Below are 22262 nucleotides of genomic sequence, written 5' to 3' on the forward strand. Positions count from 1 at the left end.
AATCAGCCGCTCGACTGTTATTACAAGGAGTCGGAGGGGTCCAATGCACAAATACAGTGTGACATAAAATATTACAACGACCGCCATTTTTTTTTCTAGGGTCTCTGCTAAATATTTGCACACATACATATATACACATGTATATATATATATATATATATATAATTGACTTTTGCAATTTTGTTGTCACATTGGTATGCTGCTGCCACAACCGAGATATCCCTCTTTACAGTAGGCGGTCCTGTGTACGATAACGGTGGTCTCTGCGGCAGGTTCACCGCGAGAGATCACAGTTATCGGCGGCGGGAGAGGTGCCACCCCCCTCCTGCGCCCTCCGCTGCTTACCGGAGCCATCGGTAGCGGCTGAGGCGATCGGGTCCTTTCCTCGGCTGAGTATGGAGATGAGCGAGGCTAAGATAGCCCCCACTCGTCTCTATACCATAGGAGGGCGGAAGCGACGTCAAAACGTCACTTCCGCCCATACCTGTTAAAAAGGTATATTTTTGTCAATGTCATTTTTTCAAATGACTTTTTTTTTTATTTTATTTTATTTTTATTGCATTTAAGTCCAAATATGAGATCTGAGGACTTTTTGACCCCCCCAGATCTCATATTTAAGAGGACCTGTCATGCTTTTTTTCTATCACAAGGGATGTTTACATTCCTTGTAATAGGAATAAAAGTGAACCATTTATTTTTATTTAAAAGTGTAAAAATAAATAAAATCAAGTAAAATAAATAAGAAAAAAAAAATATATATATTTTTTAAAACACCCCGTCCCGAAGAGCTCGCGCACAGAAGCGAACGCATACGTGATGTGACATACGCGAGTAGCGCCCGCATATGAAAACGGCGGTCAAACCACACATGTGAGGCATCGCCGCGATCGGTAGAGCGAGAACAATAATTCTAGCCCCAGACCTCCTCTGTAACGCAAAACATGCAACCTGTAGAATTTTTTAAATGTCGCTTATGGAGATTTTTGAGGGTAAAAGTTTGACACCATTTTGAAGCATGACATGTTGGGTATCAATTTACTCAGCGTAACATTATCTTTCACAATAAAAAAAAAATAATTGGGCTAATTTTACTGTTGTCTTAATTTTTTTTATTCAAAAAAGTGAATTTTTTCCAAAAAAAGTGCGCTTGTAAGACCGCTGCTCAAATATGGTGTGAAAAAAAAAAGTATTGCAATAACCGCCATTTTATTCTCTAGGGTGTTAGAATAAAAACAAAAAATAATGTTTGGGGGTTCTAAGTAATTTTCTAGCAAAAAAAAAAAAAAAACTGTTATAAACATATAAACACCAAATCTGAAAAAGAGGCCTGGTCCTTAAGTGGTTAAGCACTGTTTTTATTTTAATTTGTGTATATGGTGGCACCACCTAATGGTTAGGTTTATATATTTGAATCATTTATTGAGTGTGGTTCTGGCACGATTTGCACTTTTTTTTCTAGTTGTGTGTTTACATTTGTGTGTTTACATTTGTGTGCGCATTATTTGCTTGCCACAGATTGCACCTGCACTTTATACCAGCTGTGTGTTTATTAATTATGCACTTTATTACTCACCTGTGCATCTATAATTATAGATGAAGGCATGGATTATTAGGTATAGGACCTATCTAGTGCAGCGCATGTTATTTTTATTCTCTGCTAAAAAAAAAAAAATATGTTTTGGGGGGGTTCCAAGTAATTTTCTAGCAAAAAAAAAAATACTGATTTTAAACTTGTAAGCAACAAGTGTCAGAAATAGGTAGGGCTGAAACAACTAATCGATTACTATTTTCATAATCGAATAATCGGCCAGTAACATAATGGGGTTAACAAAAAATAAATAAAAAATTAGCCCTTTATAGTACAAAGAGCAAATCGCTACTGTAAATATTACTCACTGTCCCATAGTAAAAAATTAACCCCTTACAGTAGCAATTATTTGCTTTTGTTGTACTAATTTTAGTTTTTTAACCCCATTATGTTACTAAACATCTCAGGCCTGGGTCACACCTCTGTGTTTTTTGGTGCTTTTTTTGCATAAACACACTACAGTTCATTTACATGGTTTCCTATGGGACACGTTCACATCCATGATTTTTTTCAGCTGCTGCGTATTTGGAAAAGACAAGGACTTTTTTTTTAACGCAAAACGGTGCTATTTTTTTTTTGTTCAATATACTTTAATGGAGAAGCTGCAGAAAAGCATGTAATAATGTGTTTTTGTGGCAATTTGTGTTTTTTAATCTGCCCAACAACAAATTGGCCAAAGAAATATGTAAAAAATGCAAATTGCAGCAAAATTACCTTTTTTTTTGTTTTTAGGTTATTAACAGATTATTCGATTAATCGAAACAATAAATCGGCCAACTAATCGTTTATGAAAATAATCGTTAGTTGCAGCCCTAGAAATAGGGGCCTGGTCTTTAAGTGGTTGAGAATGGGAACTGGCAGGACCATAAAGTATTCCAGAGGAACGGAAGCAGACAAAGGTGCAGCCTAGATTTACTTTACACAAAATAAATCCGACATACAAGTGAGATGAGTTTTGGGGTAACATACACTTTAATGTACACAACACCCCACATGTATAATTATAAATTGCTTCTGACAACAAAACAAAAATAATAAAAACACAAAATATTGTTCCCAAAATGGAGAGTGTGTGTGTGAGAGAGAGCGAGAGTGTCCTCGGCTGTACACTATACAAAGCAAATAAATAGACCTGTTCAAAAAAAAAAAAAAAAAAACACACAAACTCCTGCAGCTGTGCTCACTATATACAAAGTCATGTGGTCGGCAATCATTGTTTATCTGAGCTCCCCGAGGGGGGGAGACCGGCCTCGTGGGCCCACCGGCATCATTCACTGGTGGAAGAACAAGTCTTCATAGTCGTCCCCGGAGTCCAGGCTCAGCTCGCTGTCAATTGAGGAATCCCCGAAGTCGTCGCTTTCCTCCAGATCGCCGTCATCGCTGCTGTCAAGGATGGAGATGAAGGAGAGATCCGAGGAGCTGCTGTCACTCTCTGTGGGTGCGGGGATTAGGATTGGCGTTGGAATTGTTGACTGCGCCAGATCTGCCAAGCAAAGAAGACAAACTTCATTACACACGTCATGTTCAATTTTTTTTTTTTTTTATAACAATTCTTGTAATCCTGCTATGAAGATCTCAAAGTGTCACTAAGCCCACATCAAAAAAAAATAAAAAAAATCATCAATAAATCGTGTATTCGGGTAAAGGTGATGGACTGGCCAAGCATGTCTCCAGACCTAAACCCTATTGATCATCTGTGGGGCATCCTCAAATGGAAGGTGGAGGAGCGCAAGGTCTCCAACATCCACCAGCTCTGTGATGTCGTCATGGAGGAGGGGAAGAGGACTCCAGTGACAACCTGTGAGGCTCTGGTGACCTCCATGCCCAGGAGGGTTAAGGCTAGAGGTCGACCGATATATCGGCCGGCCGATATTTGCCATTTTTTTAATTAATCGGCATCGGCCGATTGTGCTCATAAAAAGGCCGATTATAACTACAGCACTACGTGCAAATGACTTCCGTAATAGAAGTCAATGCAAGTTGCCTGAGTCTTCAGTGAAGCGACTTGTTTCCTCTCTGGGCAGTCTGCCAAGAAAAGAGCAAAGAGATACAATGTTTATACTTATAAACAAACTGAGCTCTGTGTGTAGAAGTTCTCAGTTTAACCATTTAAAGACTAAATCTTTTCTGACACTTGTTGCTTACAAGTAAAGAAAAATCCTGTATTTTCTGCCAGAAAATCACTTGGAACCCCCAAAAATTATATATATATTTTTAGCAGAGATCCTAGGGAATAAAATAGCGGTGGATGCAATATTTTATGTCACACGGCATTTGCGCAGATGTCTTTCAAAGGCAATTTTTTTGGAAAAAAAAAATACACTAAATAATTTACACACACAAAATATTGACACTTTGGGCCCAATTTGGACATTTTCACTTAGCGGTGTACTCACTTTTGTTGCCAGCGGTTTAGACATTAATGGCCGTGTGTTGAGTTATTTTGAGGGGACGGCAAATTTACACTGTTATACAAGCTGTACACTCACTACTTTACATTGTGGACAAGTGTCATTTCTTCAGTGTTGTCACATGAAAAAGATAGAAGAAATTATTTACAAAAATGTGAGAGGTGAGGGGTGTACTCACCTTTGTGATATAATCGATTTTAAATGAACACAGATGCTATGAGTATTACTGCAAAAAGTAGCGGGATAAATAGACACTATGCGCCCCCTAGTGGAGAACAGCTGCTCTGATCTGTTTATACATATTTGGAGATGTGTGTGGATGTCCCCCGTTCAACAGAATTCATTTCTCATACTGACTTCTATCAAAAAGGACAAGCTGTAAAATGTTTAGGCTGCAAAACATCGCTGAATGAATGACTGACTTGTATAGCGCTACCGATACGAACTGAATCGCCTCAGGGCGCTTTCCTTGCCACCGGCGTCCATCTGCAGCCATTTATGTGGTCCTTTAACCTGTAGAGTCTCGACACACTTACAACATAGACATACACATATTATGGGCAATTTTATTTTTTTTGGACAGGGTCTAATTAACCTACCTGCATGTCTTTGGAGTGTGGGAGGAAACCGGAGCACCCGGAGGAAACCCACGCAGGCACAGGGAGAACATGCAAACTCCAGGCAGGTAGTGTTGTGGTCGGGATTTGAACCAGCAACCCTATTAGCTGCTAGGTGAAAGTGCTAACCACTAAACTACTGTGCTGCCCTTGATCAGCATCTGCAAAGCTCTGGCGGGGGGGGGGGATTCCTTCACCCACCTTGCTTGTGTGGATGGAGGAAGGTTTTTTTTCAGCCCGCTAGCTGAACAAAAAAAATAAATAAAAAAGAAACCATCATTTATGGCCAAATTAAGGGGAAATATTTTACCCAGGGCCAGCAGAGGAGGTTTTCGGGCAGGGGCTCCTTTGTCCATTTGTTCACAGTAATAAAGTTTCAGCATTCTGAATCTTAACATGCCGCAGTCTATTGGTTTTCTTAACATGCCGCAGCTGTTGGTTTGGGGTGCACAGGACAAGCTCCAGTCTGGCATCTTCCATCAGTGACCTGGTCATGGGCTTTCGAGCAGTACTTTCTGGCTTATACAGACAACTCTGTGACTAGGGGGGGGGGGATGGGGGGGGGATGTATAACAGCTGTGGGAGCGGGGGGGGGGGTCGCCTGCAGCAGCTCAGGGAGCGGGTCACCTGTAGCAGCTCAGGGAGTGGGGGGGGGGGGGGTCACCTGTAGCAGGCTCTAGGTTGGGGGGGGGGGGTCACCTGTAGCAGCTCTGGAAGTGGAAGGGGGGGGGGTGTCACCTGTAGCTCGGAGTGGAGCAGATCTAGCAGGTCGTAGTTGTCATGCAGTGGTCACCCACCTCTCACCTTTACGCTCTAGGATCAGAGCCATCCTCCGATCCTTCATCTCCTGGCTCAGTTTGTCCACCATTCGGTTAATGCAGTTGTCCAGGACGAGGGACCGAGTCTGGGACTTTATCTCCTGCCGGCAGATGGGGCACTCGTCCTTCCGCTTCCGCCATGACTGGATGCAGAAGGAACAGAAGCTGTGCGCACAGCTGAGGGTGACAGCCTGATGTACCAAGAAAAATAATACAGGAGGATGTCAAAGTGTGGAATAACCCCTAGCAACCAGATTTAATCGTGACCCAAAAAAGAACCGCGCTGTCCTAAGAATGAACTTAGGGTATGTGCTTCCCCTAAAGGAAATTTAACATATAAAAAATTATGTTGCAATATCAACAAATAGTTGTATCAATACCTAATACCTGTAAAAAAAAATTTGGTGTTAAAATTATAATCATAAGTGTGCATCAACAGCAATAATACATCTTAAGTCTGTTATAAATGGTGCAAAATTACAACATCTACAACCTTATCACAATGTGTGCAAAAAAGTGACTTTAAATGCATATACATCAACACAAACCAAGAAAACAAGAATGAACTAAAAAACTCTCAATGATAAAGTGTCCAATTATCCAATTGTTAAAGAAAAGTCAGTGAAAACTCAAACCACCACGTGTCAGATATAATTTTTTAAAAATCAACTCTCAGTATCCTGTTCGAAATCTCAGCGTATATTGTAGTGCACCACCACCGAAAGTGAGGATTGGCTCCTTACCAGATGTCCTTAAACAGTACGCTTTAAAAGATCAAGCCAAGCTATGTACATCCCTCAATCATCCATAGGCTCCGCCCACAAGCAAGATCGCATTTCAGTCAGGCTCCTCCAAACTCTCTGCACTCCTTTCCTGCACAATATGCAGTCCTGTGTGAAAGGGGCATTAAGCGACTTGGTAACCAGTCGAGGGCCACAATGAGTGCAGCGGACGGATGACAGGTCTGTGTCCACTCTGCATATAGAGAGCAGACATGGATACAACCCACTCTATGGGCCCTTCGAGGTAGGTGGTGCATCTGCGGATCAGTTTGAAAGCAGCCCAGTACCCACTGCAGAACAGATATGGCCATATTTGGTGTCACTTCGGCTGTGACAGGAGCCAGCGCTATACAGGAAGCATTGGCTTATGCGGCTCTGCTCCACAGCCACTTGCTTTCTCAGTCGCCAGCTTCATTCACAACACTGAGGCTCTAGGATGACGGATCGGTGATCTGAGCTTGCCAAGCAGCCATCCCAGAGCAGGAGGTCGCGGGCCACATCAGAGGGCTCCGCGGGCCACTGGTTGGGCACCCCTGTTGTATATAGTCCAGTACCAGAAGGGAACACATACATACTGTATATCTTTCCCAGGAAGTGGGGGGGGGGGGGGGGGATTGAGTAGTTAAAGGTAACAGATGCACAACATGCTGGTAAACAAAACCAGTAACAGCTGACAACTCAAGGCAACTCTCACTGGCAGCTGCCCATCCAACTCTGGGTAACGTCTCACCACTGGCCATCTCACTTTCAGAACCAAGGACTGGTGTGGAGTTCTAGAGAGCCCTCAAAAGATTAATTGACTGCAATGAACTGTATTGCCCATTGACATTTACTAAGACACTTAAGCCTTTGACCCCTTGGACAGTCCCATTGACCTTTGATTGGGAGGGAGAGAGGGGGTGTAAATTTTTTATTTTGAGGAACCCTGTTCTAAATGCTAAGAGCTGAAATGCATATACAGGAACAGCTCCACCTTCCAAAAGGTCTCAAACTTGTCATGCTACACTGATGCTTTATGTCTCCGCAGCATAAAAAAGGTGGCAACACATTTCAGAGACTGCAATACTGCAGACGTCACCCATTGCCATGAGCCCTGACCAGCTCCATCAAGACATGGTGTGACCAGTTTTGGTGTGGAGGAACTCAAGTGTCCTGTACAAAGCCCTGACCTCAACCCTACTGACCACATTTGGGATGAATTGGAACATCGGTGGTGAGCCAGGTCTTCTCATTCATCAGTACTTGACCTCACAAATGGGTACAATTCCCCAAGAAGAATGGCGGGTGGTACAGCCACAATGGAGGAGGGGCAGCTCCATATTAATGGGCATGGTTTGGGAATGGGATGTCCATCGTCGCTACATAGGTGCATTGTCAGGGCTCCCCAGACTATTGGCCATATCATGTATACTCCGAAAACCGGCTCACCTCTATGAAATTCTCGGAACAGATGATGCACTGCAGTTCGTTGTCCAAGACATCGTTCATATGATTGAGAACTTCCTCCTTCTGAGCCTCCACCTTCTCCTTTTCCTTCTGTAAGAGACAGCCATGACAGCGGTTACAAATTAAGCACCGACCCCAGAATCTTCCGCTTGCTTGAAACCCACCACAATACGTTTAACCGCATGCCGACCAACCGCCGCAGTTGAACTGCGGCAACATGGCTAGGCTGCGCGAATCGCCGCCATGGGACATTGATACCATAGACGATGCGAGTGCCTGGTGGTCACGGTCACCGCCTGGCTCGATCGCTCGGGGAACAGAGACAGTTTCCAGTTCTTTGAGGGAAGAACAGAGTAGGAACAGACGATCCGTCATCTCCCCTGCACAGTCCCCTCTCCCCTTCAGTTAGAACACATACTAGGACACACTTAACCCCTTCACTGCCCCCTAGTGGTTAACCCGCTTCACTGCCAGTGACATTTTTACAGTAATCAATGCAAATTTATAGCAACGATTGCTGCAAAAATGCCAACGTTCCCAAACGTGTCAAAATTGTCCGACGTAATGTCACAGATTTATCTCTCTCTCTCTCTAGAGATAGAGAAGATAGAGGAGAGAGAGATATACATCTCTCTCTATAGAGAAGAGAGAGAGAGAGAGAGAGAGAGAGATATACATCTCTCTCTATAGAGAAGAGAGAGAGAGAGAGATATACATCTCTTTCTATAGAGAAGAGAGAGATATATATATCTCTCTCTATAGCAATAGAGAGATATCTCTCTATCTATATCTCTATATCTAGATCAGATCGCCGCCATTACTAGTAAAAAAAGACAAAAATAATAATAAAGCCATAAGTCTATCCCCTATTTTGTAGACGCTATAACTTTTGCGCAAACCAATCAATATACGCTTATTGCGATTTTTTTAACCAAAAATATGTACAAGAATACATATCGGTCTAAACTGAGGAAAAACATTTTTATATATATATATATATTGTGGATATTATAGCAAAGAGTAAAAAATATTGCGTTTTTTTTCAAAAATTGCTGCTCTTTTTTGTTTATAGCGCAAAAAAAAAAAAAAAAAAAAAAAAGGTAAAAACCGCAGAGGTGATCAAATACCACAAAAAGAAAGCTCTATTTGTGGGGGGAAAAAAGGAAGTCAATTTTGTTTGGGTGCAACGTCGCACGACCGCGCAATTGTCAGTTAAGGCGAAGCCCTGCCGAATTGCAAAAAATGCTCTGGTCAGGAAGGGGGTAAAATCTTCCAGGGCTGAAATGGTTAAAGCTTGAGCCCTTCCTGTGTCAGTTTACAGCAAAGATCTATGCGTGGGATACAGACACCTGGACACCACTCTCCTCTCCTGCACTGAAGTTGCTTACTCCGATTTCCCTGCACACTGTGAGCTCCTCACATTATTCATTAGAGGCTGCAGCAAGTCAGATAGAGCCCCACCTCATTTTCTGGCTGGAGGACGTCCAGCATCATCTAAGCTCTCCAGTAGGTCTCTGGCCTCCACTCTGTTCATTCATTGGATTTCGTTTCTTTCAATCATGGAAGCTCAGCATTACATGTGGACATTATAATGCAAATACAACTTTCCTAGAAACTCCCACCACTCCACTCCAGACTGACGCCCACCCATCAAGGCATTTTGATATTTGCATAACTCCTCCCAAAAAAAGTCAGCCTGCTGCCTGCACCATGGCTCAGCACTTAAGAGGACTGCTGAGATGTTTTTAGGAAGCTATGTACAGTGCATCTGGAAAGTATTCACAGCTCCTCACTTTTTCCACATTTTGTTATGTTACAGCCTAAGTCCAAAATGGATTAAATACATTATTTGCCTCAAAATTCTACAAACCTTCCCCCATAATGACATCATGAAAGAAGCTTGTTTGAAATCTTTGCAAATTTGTTCAAAAGAAAAAAATTCACATGTACAGAAGTATCACAGCCTTTGCTCAATACTTTGGTGAAGCTCCTTTGGCACCAATTACAGCCTCCAGTCTTTTTGAGTATGATGCTACAAGCTCGGCACACCTATTTTTGGGCAGTTTCTCCCATTCTTCTTTGCAGGACCTCTCCAGCTCCATCAGGTTGGATGGGGAGTGTCGGTGCACAGCCATCTTCAGATCTCTCCAGAGATGTTCAATCGGGTTCAAGTCCGGGCTCTGGCTGGGCCACTCAAGGACATTCACAGAGTTGTCCCATAGCCACTCCTTTGTTATCTTGGCTGTGTGCTTAGGGTCGTTGTCCTGTTGGAAGATGAACCTTCACCCCAGTCTGAGGTCCAGAGTACTCTGGAGCAGGTTTTGATCAAGGATGTTTCTGTACATTGCTGCATTCATCTTTCCCTCGATCCTGACTAGTCTCCCAGTTCCTGTCGCTGAAAAACATCCCCACAGCATGATTCTGCCATCACCATGCTTCACTGTAGGGATGGTATTGGCCAGGTGATGAGATGCACCTGGTTTCCTCCAGACATGACGCTTGTCATTCAGGCCAAAGAGTTCAATCTTTTTTTTTTCATCAGACCAGGGAATTTTGTTTCTCATGGTCTGAGAGTCCTTCAGGTGCCATTTGGAAAACTCCAGGCGGGGCTGTCATGTGCCTTTTACTGAGGAGTGGCTTCCGTCTGGCCACTCTACCATACAGGCCTGATTGGTGGAGTGCTGCAGAGATGGTTGTTCTTCTGGAAGGTTCTCCTCTCTTTACAGAGAAACGCTGGAGCTCTGTCAGAGTGACCATCGGGTATTCTTGGTCACCTCCCTGACTAAGTCCCTTCTGCCCCCAGACGGCCCGCTCTAGGGTGAGTCCCGGTGGTTCCAAACTTCTTCCATTTACGAATGATGGAAGCCACTGTACTCATTGGGACCTCCAATGCTGCAGACATTTTTCTGTACCCTTCCCCAGATCTGTGCCTCCATACAGTCCTGTCTCGGAGGTCTACAGACAATTCCATGGACTTCATGGCTTGGTTTGTGCTCTGACATGCACTGTTACCTGTGGGACCTTCTATAGACAGGGGTGTGCCTTTCCGAATCATCTCCAATCAACTGAATGTACCACAGGTGGACTCCAATCAAGTTGTAGAAACATCTCAAGTATGATGAGTGGAAACAGGAGGCACCTGAACTCAAATTTTGAGTGTCATGGCAAAGGCTGCGATACTTATGTACATGGGGATTTTCCAGTTTTTTTTATTTTTAATAAATATGCAAAGATTTCAAAACAAACGTCTTTCACGTTGTCATTATGGGGAATAGTTTGTAGAATTTTGGAGGAAAATAATGAATTTAATCCAATTTACAATAAGGCTGTAACAAAGAAAATGTGGAAAAAGTGAAGCGCTGTGACTACTTTCCAGATGCACTGTACAGCACACTGTAAATTGGATAGGGTGGGGCTCTCTGCTTTCTGACTTGTTTGTCCCAGGTCTAATGAGCCAATAGGAAAGGATCTTATAGGAAATGAAAAGTCTGTGTACATCACACGTCACCTTTGTCTCCTGTAGTTCTCGGTTCTTGTCCTGAATAATCTGCTCAAAATCCCAATGGTGGCGATTCAGCTCTTCCATGAGCAGCGAATGCTGGGAAAACATTAGCAGAGGGCTGGAATTAAATTAAAGGGTAAGTGCACTTACGTTTTTGGGGGGTATATAGCGTATACAATTGCAATAAAAGTCATATTATAATTGGTTGTTATTAAAAAAAAATTACCTTTAATTTTCAATCTGCAGCTTTGTAATTTTCTGTAAAATGCAATATGGCAACCTGGGAGGTGTCCTGTATACATAAAGTGTACAGAACACCCCCCAGAAACATCACTTCCTGCTTCTGTGATTGGCTCACTGATTTTTTTTTTTCCCCAGAAGTCTGCACTAAGATACAAGTCAGATATCAGGCATCCCCTGCAACAAAAATTTCATTTTTGGTGAGATACTGCTAAAGGGAAAATCGCGTCTAAAAAAAAGGGGATGCAGGCCCGGCAGCTTTCATTGAGGCCCTGCAGGTGCAGCAGCTGGGTTCATAATTATGAAAACCACTCTGATTAGATTGTTTCTGTCCATGTAGGAAAGCCAAACAACAATTTCTTCAGAAAAACAAAAAATAAAAAAAAATAAAAAATAAAAAGTAGGAATCTGCAACAAAGTTTGTTAAAATCCTTGTAATGTACAGAGATCACCCAGAGGGGATTTTTTCCCCTCAACAAAAGTGGAGTTACTCTTTAAACCAATGGATCCTTCCAAACTGTTAAACTCTCATTACTGCATAGTCTTTGCTGAAATCTTTCTACAGGTTAAGGCAGTTCATAGACAAATCTGGGTTTTTTGTTTGCTCGACCAACAGTAAAACTATCAGCATGACAGCCAAGTAACTGGCATTTCCAGTAAAGATCAGTAATGGCAGCCTACAGATCCCAAATACTGCGTGGGATTAAAAAAACAAACAAAAAAAAAAACAAACACACACAACCACATACGTACTCACCTCCATGCTGTAGCATCAGTGTGATGCTGGAGCTGTCCCCCGCCGGCTCTGGAACGGAGGGATCAGATGGCTCCAGTTTGCTCAGTTCTCAGTCCGCTCTGAGCGGAGAGCGGGGACTATCAGTCACTGCTCTCCGCCTTTACCCCTTCCCAGCGCTCACTCACTCAGGTGGGGAGTGGGGCGGCTGGCCTAGGCTCTCTGCAGTGCCCCAAAAGGTCAATCTAGCTGCCGGTCAGTTAACCGAGTGGATTCTGATATTATTGTCGGGAACCTTCCAGAACCTGGAGCGACTCTGTGATGTCAGCTGCCGACAGCGGGCTTTAGCCAACTAAATTTGATAGTAGATTATTTAGCTTATCCTACTCACTACTAGACCAGTCCCCCGCAGCATCTTCTCCCCATGACCCAGCAGTCTAAGGTCCTGACCTCATCAAGATGGAGGCAAAATGGACGTGAGGACAGTCTACTGAACAGAGCATGGGGAGGATGGTCGTCTGCTGGGGGGGGGGGGGGGGCAGAGGATTGGTTAGTAAAAGTATGACACCCCCCCTCCCCGACCTAAAAATGTGCAGGTATCCCTAAAAACAAAACAAAACCAGAAAAAAAAAAGCCAAAAAAAATAAACAAAACAAAAAAACAAAAATAAAAAAAAATAAAACCCCACAAAAAACAAAAGCTGCAGCTTACATGAAAAAAATAAATAAAAAAATCATTGCCCTGCAATGGTTAACTACTTAAAGGGGTTGTAAACCCTTGTGTTTTTTCACCTTAATGCATTCTGCATTAAGGTAAAAAACCCTTCTGTCACTCAGCAGCCCCCCCTTTTACTTACCTGAGCCCTGTGTTTCCCACAACGGGAACGAGCACACCAGCCCCGGGTCGTGACCCGATTGGACCAGCCACCACAGTAGTACTGCGGCGATGTGGCTTGGGTACGGTGAATCGCCATCATTGTACACCAGCTCATACGCGGCAATTTGTGGGCACACGTGCGGGTGGGGCAAACTCTATGTCTATTGGCCGCCCACAATCGTTCCCCGAAGTGACAGAACGGGGATTTGCCTGTGTAAAAACAAGGCCAATCTCCATTCTGACAGGAGAGAACACAGATCAGATCCTATCTTTCTGCTATGCAGGAAGACTGATCTGTGTATTTTCCCAGGCAGCCAATCCCCCCATACAGTAAGTAAACACACCTAATCCTTTGATCACCCCTGATGTTAACCGCTTCCCTGCCAGTGTCATTAGTACAATAACAGTGCATATTTTTTAGCACTGATTACTGTAATAACATCACTGTTTCCCCCCAAGAAAGTGTCAAAAATTTCAGTTATGTGGCCAATCTGTCTGCCGCAATGTCGCAGTCCCACTAAAAATAAACCCTCATTAGACAGATAATGGCCATACAGGACTCTACCTCTTGCAGAAGTTGGCTGAGCTGCTCCTTCAGATGGGCCTCTTCGGCGGCCTTTGACTCGGTGGATGAGTTCTACAAAAGACAAGAGAATTATCTGATACAGAAATTATATGAAAAAAGCTCCTGCGCTACTAAAGGGAAAAAAAAATAAAATAAATATATAGCCAATAGGTGCTGCAGACACCGTATGACTCAAACAAAGCTCAAATACTAAAAAGAAAAAGATAATGGGGGTTGCACTCCTAATATATCAGTGTTGATAATGCACTAAAGTGTAATGAAATCAAAACAAACCACTTTGACCTACAGGTAAGCCTAGATTAAGGTTTACCTGTAGGTCCAAGAAATATCTCCTAAACCTATACGGTTTAGGAGATATTTGCCTGAAGACAGCCACCGCTGTCTACGGCGCATGTGCCGTAAACAGCGGCGCGCAGGCGCACTGAGCGCGGCATTTCCAACAATGGATCTGCCGCGCGTGGCGGCTCCCGTGCGCATGCGCGGGAGTGACGTCATCGCGGCTCCGCCGAATGACAGCGGCGGAGCTGCGAGACGCCACCAGCAAGATGGATGCGGCGGACTACAGGGGACAGCGGTGACATCGCTGGCTCCTGTGTCAGGTAAGTGACACATAATGGGCTACTATGCGATGCGATGCGATGCATAGTAGTCCATTATGCTTTGCAGGGAATGAAAGAGGAAGTAAACTCATCAGGGTTTACTTCCTCATTAAATAAATTCAATACCAATGTATTGCTACATAAAGTGCCAGTGTGCTAATAATAAAGAGACGAGAGACGACAGAGCCATATGGGAACTGGCAGCTACTCACATTTAAAAACCAAGACTGTGTTCCAAGGCAGACAGTGTGAATAAATATAAACACTGATTATCAAAACAAATATAAAATAAAGTCCATAGCACACAGTGGTAATTAATAAAACGAAGTGCAAATAAAGTAAATATTTCTAAATAGCAGCAGTGAAAACGATGATCACAAACAACCAAGTGACAGTGGTGTTTAAAACACTGGTGGTTCTTCGGTGTCCACAGAGCCCCCCATAGGTGTACTAAACAATTACCTTACTGCTGTAAGGCGGACAGCGTGTAGAATGGAGAAGATTTAGATCCTCAGGGTGGACTGGCTCCTGTCGACTTCTCCTGTCCAAAGGCTTTGTATGCAGGGGAACACTTTCTTTCCTTCCCAGGGTAAGTATCGAGGACCACTTAGAATACTCATAAAAAAGAGGAATATAGAGCCTACTATGGTGTAGCATTTGCCATAACATTGGTTTATTAAAAAAAAAAAAAAATCAATCAATTCTACTCACATTTACATAGATCAGATCACACAGTACACAAAACGAGCAGCGCGCTCGTGTGAGAACGTCACTTCGTAGAGACACTATGGACACTGGAAGTGGTGTTCTCACAGGAGCGCGCTGCTCGTTTTGTGTACTGTGTGATCTGATCTATGTAAATGTGAGTAGAATTGATTGTTTTTTTTAATAAACTGATATTATGGAAAATACTACACCATAGTAGGCTCTATATTCCTCTTTTATGAGTATTCTAAGTGGCCCTCGATACTTACCCTGGGAAGGAAAGAAAGTGTTCCCCTGCATACAAAGCCTTTGGACAGGAGAAGTAGACAGGAGCCAGTCCACCCTGAGGAACTAAATCTTCTCCTTTCTACACGCTGTCCGCCTTACAGCAGTAAGGTAATTGTTTAGTACACTTATGGGGGCTCTGTGGACACCGAAGAACCACCAGTGTTTTAAACACCACTGTCACTTGGTTGTTTGTGACCGTTTTCACTGCTGCCATTTACTTTATTTGCACTTCGTCTTACACACACTCTATTAGCACACCCGCACTTTATGTAGCAATACATTGGTATTGAAATTATTTCATCACACACTGGACACATTTCCATTGTTTTGATTTTATAAATCACTACACTTTAGTGCATTATCAACGATATTTTAGGGCGCAACATCCATTATCTTTTGCAATTATCTGATACAATCTCAAAAATACTTCCTTTGCTTTTCCTGAGAGATACCTGCGGGGAGACACCCCACCCCTTCTGAAGAAGCTGCTGCCTGGCTACTGCACAGACCAGCTGGGTTCAATAAGGTGTAAATTGCTGGCCAGGAACCCTTTCACTGCCAGAGCCATTTCTAAATTTTTTTATTTATTTTTTACACACGTTAAAAAAAAAAAAAAAAAAAAAAAAATTTTAGGCCTGAAGATTGCACAAAACCCCCAAACATTATATGCTTTCTGAAAGCATACAACCTAGAGCAGGGATATGCAATTAGCTGACCTCCAGCTGCTGCAAAACTACAAGTCCCATCATGCCTCTGCGTCTGGGTGTCATGGTTGTGTCAGAAACCATGAAATCAGGCCGAGGCAGAAGTACAGTTAAATCACACTTGTTTAATAATAAAAGTAAAATGAACAAACTTAGTCAAAACATAGCCAAAGTTAAGTAACCAAAACAGATAGTCAGCCAAGCCAGAAGTCAGGGATCAATATAGTGGAACAGCAAGCAGGATCTGAAGCCAGAAGGGATGTCAGCAAAGCAAGACTTGAACAGGATTGCAGGAGATAGTTTCTGTGATGTTGACCAAGGCGAAGGCAGAGAACCTTTGGGTTGGATGGCTTAAGTAGGCAGGAGTGACGAGCAGGATATCATCAACAGCTGAGTAAATGTGGGGAGATGGGAGCTGGCAATTACCGGCAGCTGAGTGGTCAGCTCTGAGAAGGGCTGAGCCGAGCCCTAACAGTTCGTGGCTGTCAGTCTTGCTATGCCTCATGGGACTTGTAGTTCTGCCAATTGCACATGCCTGGCCTAGAGAATAAAATAGCGGCACTTCCAATATTTTGTTACACGATATTAGCGAAAAGGTCTAGGCCGAAGACTCGAACAAAGCTGATGCTTCACTTGGGTTTTAGAACTAGTAACCCAGAAGTGATGTCATGACATCACTTTCCGGATTACTGGAATCTTAAAAGGCGCCAGTTTTAAAAAATGTAAAGTATTCAAAAACGGCAATCTTGACGTTTTGAATACTTTCAAGTGCAAAGGAGGGATTTCGGGTTTTACAGATCCCTCCATAAAGAGTACCTGTCACATGCCTATTACTGTCATAAGTGATGTTTATATTCCTTGTGACAGCAATAAAATTAAGAAAAAAGTAAACAATTTTTTATTTTTTTTTGTAAATTTACAGAATATCACAATATTGGCCATCGGCCTGAGAGGCGGCTGAAATATCGTTATATTGGCACCGAAAAAACGATATTGGTTGATCAAAAAATAAAAATAAAACAAAAAAAATAATTAAAACACACCACTAAAATTTTAAGGTAAACAAACTCAATAAATTACCCATTTTGTTGGTAAAGTATATGAGGTTGAGTAAAATAAATCAGATTTGAAGCCATTGGGCTGTCGCCCAGCAACTGGATCACTTCCATCTGACAACCAGTAATTGGCTTGACCGATACACACACATGCCCAGTTGCTGCATCCACTGGGAGTGTGTGTGTGTGTGTGTGTGTGTGTGTAAACCCCCCCTGAAATCAGGTATGTACAACATATGGATCTGGCAGCAAAATGGTTAAAGCTGTAGTTTAATCTGATTATATTTTGCCTTCCCGGATTCTTCCATTTCACCTGCTAATAAAATAATAGAGCAGGAATGATGGGAACCCCTCTCATAATGGGTATAAGTAAGGGGACTACCAACACAAGAGAGTCCCTTCTGTACTGACGACCAGTGTAAGAGGTCCATTTTCAATAAGCCACCAATATAAGGGGGGGGGGGGGGGGGGTCTTCTTCCCTGACTACAAACAGACAGGGTCTCGTCTGCTGCTCACCAGTGTAAGAGGGCACACCTTTACCATTGACTGCCAGTCGAATGGACCCCCCACACTTGTAAAATGCATCTTTTTGCCTAGGGGTAGATGAACAGAACATACCCAACAACCAATTCCTCGCTCCAGTTCCCACAAAGCATTCTAAGGCGATCCAGCTACAGTCCAATGCCTACCTCCTCCACATACAATGCTGAGCCATTAGCCTGGCATTGTATGGAATGATGCCAATAAACAGCCCACAGCCTAAAGCCCAAAGAGAGAGAAGAGGAAAGCGCCGAAGTGAGAGTGTAAGGCAAGTAACACTGCCTCTAACCTATGAGATGCAGTCATTGTTGGGTAGCGCTATTGTATTCAAGCAACCTCGTCTCCCCAGTTACTGCAAATAGAGATTCCCCCACCCGTGCTTTTAGTATGGATAAGGGAATCAAAAGTATTTTTCTCAGGTTCAGCGCATTACTACTATATATATTCTTACTTTGCTCTGCTGCTCCTCTTGCATCCTCTGCACCTCGTTGACCCTCTGCAGATGCTCTTTTCTCTTGATGACCATCTGTTTCTGGAGATCGATAAGCTCCTGCCTGCATTTCAGCTGACAATGGGTATCCTCCGATGGGCTCTGCTGTGGATCTTTCATGTTTCGCATGTCTTTGTGTTTTTCCTGGACCTGAAAGTTTAGGCTGCGTAGCTCCACTATAGACTCTTTCATCCTGGACATCTGCAAAGTGTTCATGCACTGCTGCTGGGTAGCCGCCATGATGTCCAAGTCCGACTCCTCTGCAAGTATTGTCGGCTGTTTGGACAGGTCAGGCTTTGGCAATTTTCCAAGCTGTTCTTCTCTTCTTGGAAGCTTGGCTCTGGACATACTGGAGGTACCAACCTCTGTTCCAGGAGTCTCGGAATCTTCGCAGTTCAGTTTGCGCTTGCTTCGCTGAGGTTTGCTCTTGCTGAACAGAAATGGTCGGATTTTCCCCAGGTTCTCCTGGACCAGTACATACTCAAACTCAGGTTTGTCCGTATTTGGAAGAGGTACTCCAAACTGAACAGAGGATCCTTTGGTCAGTGTGTAAGGTTTGCTTGCATCCAGTCTCTCCTTGTTCACCCACACTCCATTCAAGCTCTGAAAGTTGGTCAAGGAGAAATAAATCACAAAAACAAAAAAAATAAAAAAAACAAGCACGTAGTAAGCAGGGTCAGGAAATCAGATCTATGGATGTGAAGCGAGAAGCAAAGGCGCTGATCTATGGACGTGAAGCGAGAAGCAATGGCGCTGATCTATGGACGTGAAGCGAGAAGCAATGGCGCTGATCTATGGACGTGAAGCGAGAAGCAATGGCGCTGATCTATGGACGTGAAGCGAGAAGCAATGGCGCTGATCTATGGATGTGAAGCGAGAAGCAATGGCGCTGATCTATGGATGTGAAGCGAGAAGCAATGGCGCTGATCTATGGATGTGAAGCGAGACGCAATGGCGCTGATCTATGGATGTGAAGCGAGACGCAATGGCGCTGATCTATGGATGTGAAGCGAGACGCAATGGCGCTGATCTATGGATGTGAAGCGAGACGCAATGGCGCTGATCTATGGATGTGAAGCGAGACGCAATGGCGCTGATCTATGGATGTGAACTGAGAAGCAATGGCGCTGATCTATGGATGTGAACTGAGAAGCAATGGCGCTGATCTATGGATGTGAACGGAGAAGCAATGGCGCTGATCTATGGATGTGAACGGAGAAGCAATGGCGCTGATCTATGGATGTGAACCGAGAAGCAATGGCGCTGATCTATGGATGTGGAAGGAGAAGCAATGGCGCTGATCTATGGATGTGGAAGGAGAAGCAATGGCGCTGATCTATGGATGTGGAAGGAGAAGCAATGGCGCTGATCTATGGATGTGGAAGGAGAAGCCAGGAAACTCACAGCAGTGATAGTCAAACAGCTGGAGATAGGAAAGGCTGTGTAAAGTGAAGCATAGGAAGGCCCAGACTTACACTGTTATCGGTGGCCGTCCACTGGCCCTGTGCGTTCTGCCGGAAGATGCAGTGTGTGCGGGAAATCATTAGCGGGGAGGATGAAGAGACCAGCTGGTAGGTGACGCCAATCCCTCTTCCCACAGTCACCTGTTGGACAGACAAAATGAATCATCACAAATAAAAAATAAATAAATAAAAAAGTAAAAATCACCACGGATTACTAAAAGGATACATTTTCACATCATTTCTTTAATTCCAAACATTGGCTGGCACAGCAAGAATGCCACAATGGCGACTGACCGCTAGACCCAGGCACTGCACCGTACAAGTGCACATGCTTCACAATATCTGGAAACACCAGGTTTTTTTAATGGTAGTTGCAACAGAAGGCGGAACATTGGGGAAGCGTTGTAGAGGGCAATTAAACGGCAGCCCCCAGGCCTTCATGAGATGATCCTGCCGACGCCACCAGAATGCCCATTTTTCCCTATTGAAATACCACACTGTAAACCCTAGGCTCGCAGTTGGGGACCTATTCACGTCAACGGGTCACATGTGGTAGTTGTACTAGCCAGCAAATACAACAGATGGTACACATTGCCATGAGATAACTGGTACCATGTTAACTTGCAGCTTGGCTGCTGGGGTGGTAAAACTACAACTCAACTGCCTAAATTTTACAGCCCCCTACACTGTTAATGTATATGAGGCCCAAGTTTGTCTGAAGCCAACACTGCCCTCACCCTCCATGCGGCAATGATAATCAGTGGGGGGTTCAGACCCCCCCCCATCACTGTTCCTGAATATATGTAATGGGGATCATAATGGGGTACAGACCCCACCACCTTTAGTCAGTACTTGCCTTACACCCCCACATGCAGTATTATTCATGTTTGCATGAGGTAGTACATTGTAGTACCAGGCAATGATAATCCCTCCTGTGTGGCATGGGGGGGGGGGGGGGGGGGCAACATTTATTAATTCTCAGGTAAAGGTTCCCTCAGACAGTACTAGTCGCCCTTTATACTGAGGGGGTAGAGGTTCCCTCAGACAGTACTAGTTGCTCCTCTATACTGAGGGAGTAGAGGTTCCCTCAGACAGTACTAGTTGCTCCTCTATACTGAGGGAGTAGAGGTTCCCTCAGACAGTACTAGTTGCTCCTCTATACTGAGGGAGTAGAGGTTCCCTCAGACAGTACTAGTTGCTCCTCTATACTGAGGGAGTAGAGGTTCCCTCAGACAGTACTAGTTGCTCCTCTATACTGAGGGAGTAGAGGTTCCCTCAGACAGTACTAGTTGCTCCTCTATACTGAGGGAGTAGAGGTTCCCTCAGACAGTACTAGTTGCTCCTCTATACTGAGGGAGTAGAGGTTCCCTCAGACAGTACTAGTTGCTCCTCTATACTGAGGGAGTAGAGGTTCCCTCAGACAGTACTAGTTGCTCCTCTATACTGAGGGAGTAGAGGTTCCCTCAGACAGTACTAGTTGCTCCTCTATACTGAGGGAGTAGAGGTTCCCTCAGACAGTACTAGTTGCTCCTCTATACTGAGGGAGTAGAGGTTCCCTCAGACAGTACTAGTTGCTCCTCTATACTGAGGGAGTAGAGGTTCCCTCAGACAGACTAGTTGCTCCTCTATACTGAGGGAGTAGAGGTTCCCTCAGACAGTAGTAGTCGCTCCTCTGTACTGAGAGGGTAGAGGTTCCCTCTGACAGTACTAGTCGTTCCTGGAAAGTAAATGTGAGGGATAGGGGGGTCTCTCAGACAGTACTAGCTGCTCCTATATACTGAGGGGGGTATAGGTTCCCTCAGACAGTACTAGTCGCTCCTCTATACTGAGGGGGTAGAGGTTCCCTCAGACAGTATTAGTCGCTCCTCTATACTGAGGCGGTAGAGGTTCCCTCAGACAGTACTAGTCGCTCCTCTATACTGAGGGGGTATAGGTTCCCTCAGACAGTACTAGTCGCTCCTCTATACTGAGGCGGTAGATGTTCCCTCAGACAGTACTAGTCACTCCTCTATACTGAGGGGGTAGAGGTTCCCTCAGATAGTACTAGTCGCTCCTCTGTACCGAGAGGGTAGAGGTTACCTCAGACAGTACTAGTTGTTCCTGGAAAGTAAATCTAAGGGATAGTGGGTCTCTCAGACAGTACTAGCTGCTCCGATATACTGAGGGGGTATAGGTTCCCTCAGACATTACTAGTCGCTCCTCTATACTGAGGGGGTATAGGTTCCCTCAGACATTACTAGTCGCTCCTCTATACTGAGGGGGTATAGGTTCCCTCAGACATTACTAGTCGCTCCTCTATACTGAGGGGAGTAGAGGTTTCCTCAGACAGTACCAGTCGCTCCTGGATAGTAAATCTGTGAAGGATAAGGGTCTCTCAGACAGTACTAGTTGCTCCCACATTGAAGCCCGTCCCCGGTCTCCCCCCAGCTCACACCTGGGTAGGTAGGTGGCCCCCCTCTCTCTTCCTGTGGGGCGGACAATTCTCACCTCTTCCCCCTCCGGCAGTATTAGCCGCTCCTGGGTTCCCCCTACTCTCCTCAGACACCAGCACAGCTCCCCGTCCTCCGCCATCACCGACCGAAAACCACCGGAGGCCGCATCCAGTCACACAAACCCCCCCCCGTCTGCGCGCGCGCTCTGTCAGGGGAACACAGCCGCGCATGCGCGTCCCCCTGATTAATCCTCGACGCGACCGACAGGGGGCAGCAAACTCCGCCGCTGCGCCTCAGCAATGTACACAGAGCTCACACGTGACCTCGTTTAGCCAATAGGATCCATTATTGCTGCCGGGGGGAAGAAATAAAAAAAAGAAGGCCTG

General features: G+C 44.4%; 1 protein-coding gene across 2 annotated transcripts; it reads right to left on the reverse strand.

Annotated features, from left to right (window-relative positions):
• Positions 1 to 2537: 2537 nt before the first annotated feature.
• RNF8 (ring finger protein 8) lies at positions 2538 to 22121 on the reverse strand. 2 transcript variants are annotated; one of them, XM_077485400.1, is made up of 8 exons: positions 21932 to 22120; positions 19457 to 19585; positions 17943 to 18584; positions 13579 to 13650; positions 11171 to 11260; positions 7645 to 7752; positions 5421 to 5625; positions 2538 to 3071 (listed from the first exon to the last, which is right to left on the reverse strand). In XM_077485400.1, the coding sequence occupies exons 1-8, from the start codon at positions 22013 to 22015 to the stop codon at positions 2860 to 2862; spliced, it is 1542 nt and encodes a 513-aa protein (XP_077341526.1). In that variant the 5' UTR covers positions 22016 to 22120; the 3' UTR covers positions 2538 to 2859. The 2 variants fall into 2 exon arrangements, with proteins under 2 accessions (XP_077341526.1, XP_077341527.1); XM_077485401.1 differs by having other exon boundaries at positions 2874 to 3071; positions 5414 to 5625; positions 21932 to 22121.
• Positions 22122 to 22262: the final 141 nt, after the last annotated feature.

The sequence above is a fragment of the Lithobates pipiens genome, unplaced genomic scaffold (assembly GCF_037356315.1).
Source record: "Lithobates pipiens isolate NorthernLeopardFrog02 unplaced genomic scaffold, aLitPip1_a1.2 Scaffold_18, whole genome shotgun sequence".
In the NCBI taxonomy this organism is placed as follows: Eukaryota; Metazoa; Chordata; class Amphibia; order Anura; family Ranidae; genus Lithobates; species Lithobates pipiens.

Excerpts from the sequence above, each read along its gene's own strand:
- RNF8 (XM_077485400.1), bottom strand. The coding sequence starts at position 22,015 with ATGGCGGAGGACGGGGAGCTGTGCTGGTGTCTGAGGAGAGTAGGGGGA. Across the intron at positions 18,585-19,456 it reads GGACGGCCACCGATAACAGT|AGCTTGAATGGAGTGTGGGT; the intron begins GTAAGTCTGGGC and ends ACCAACTTTCAG. Across the intron at positions 7,753-11,170 it reads GAGAACTACAGGAGACAAAG|AAGGAAAAGGAGAAGGTGGA; the intron begins GTGACGTGTGAT and ends TGTCTCTTACAG.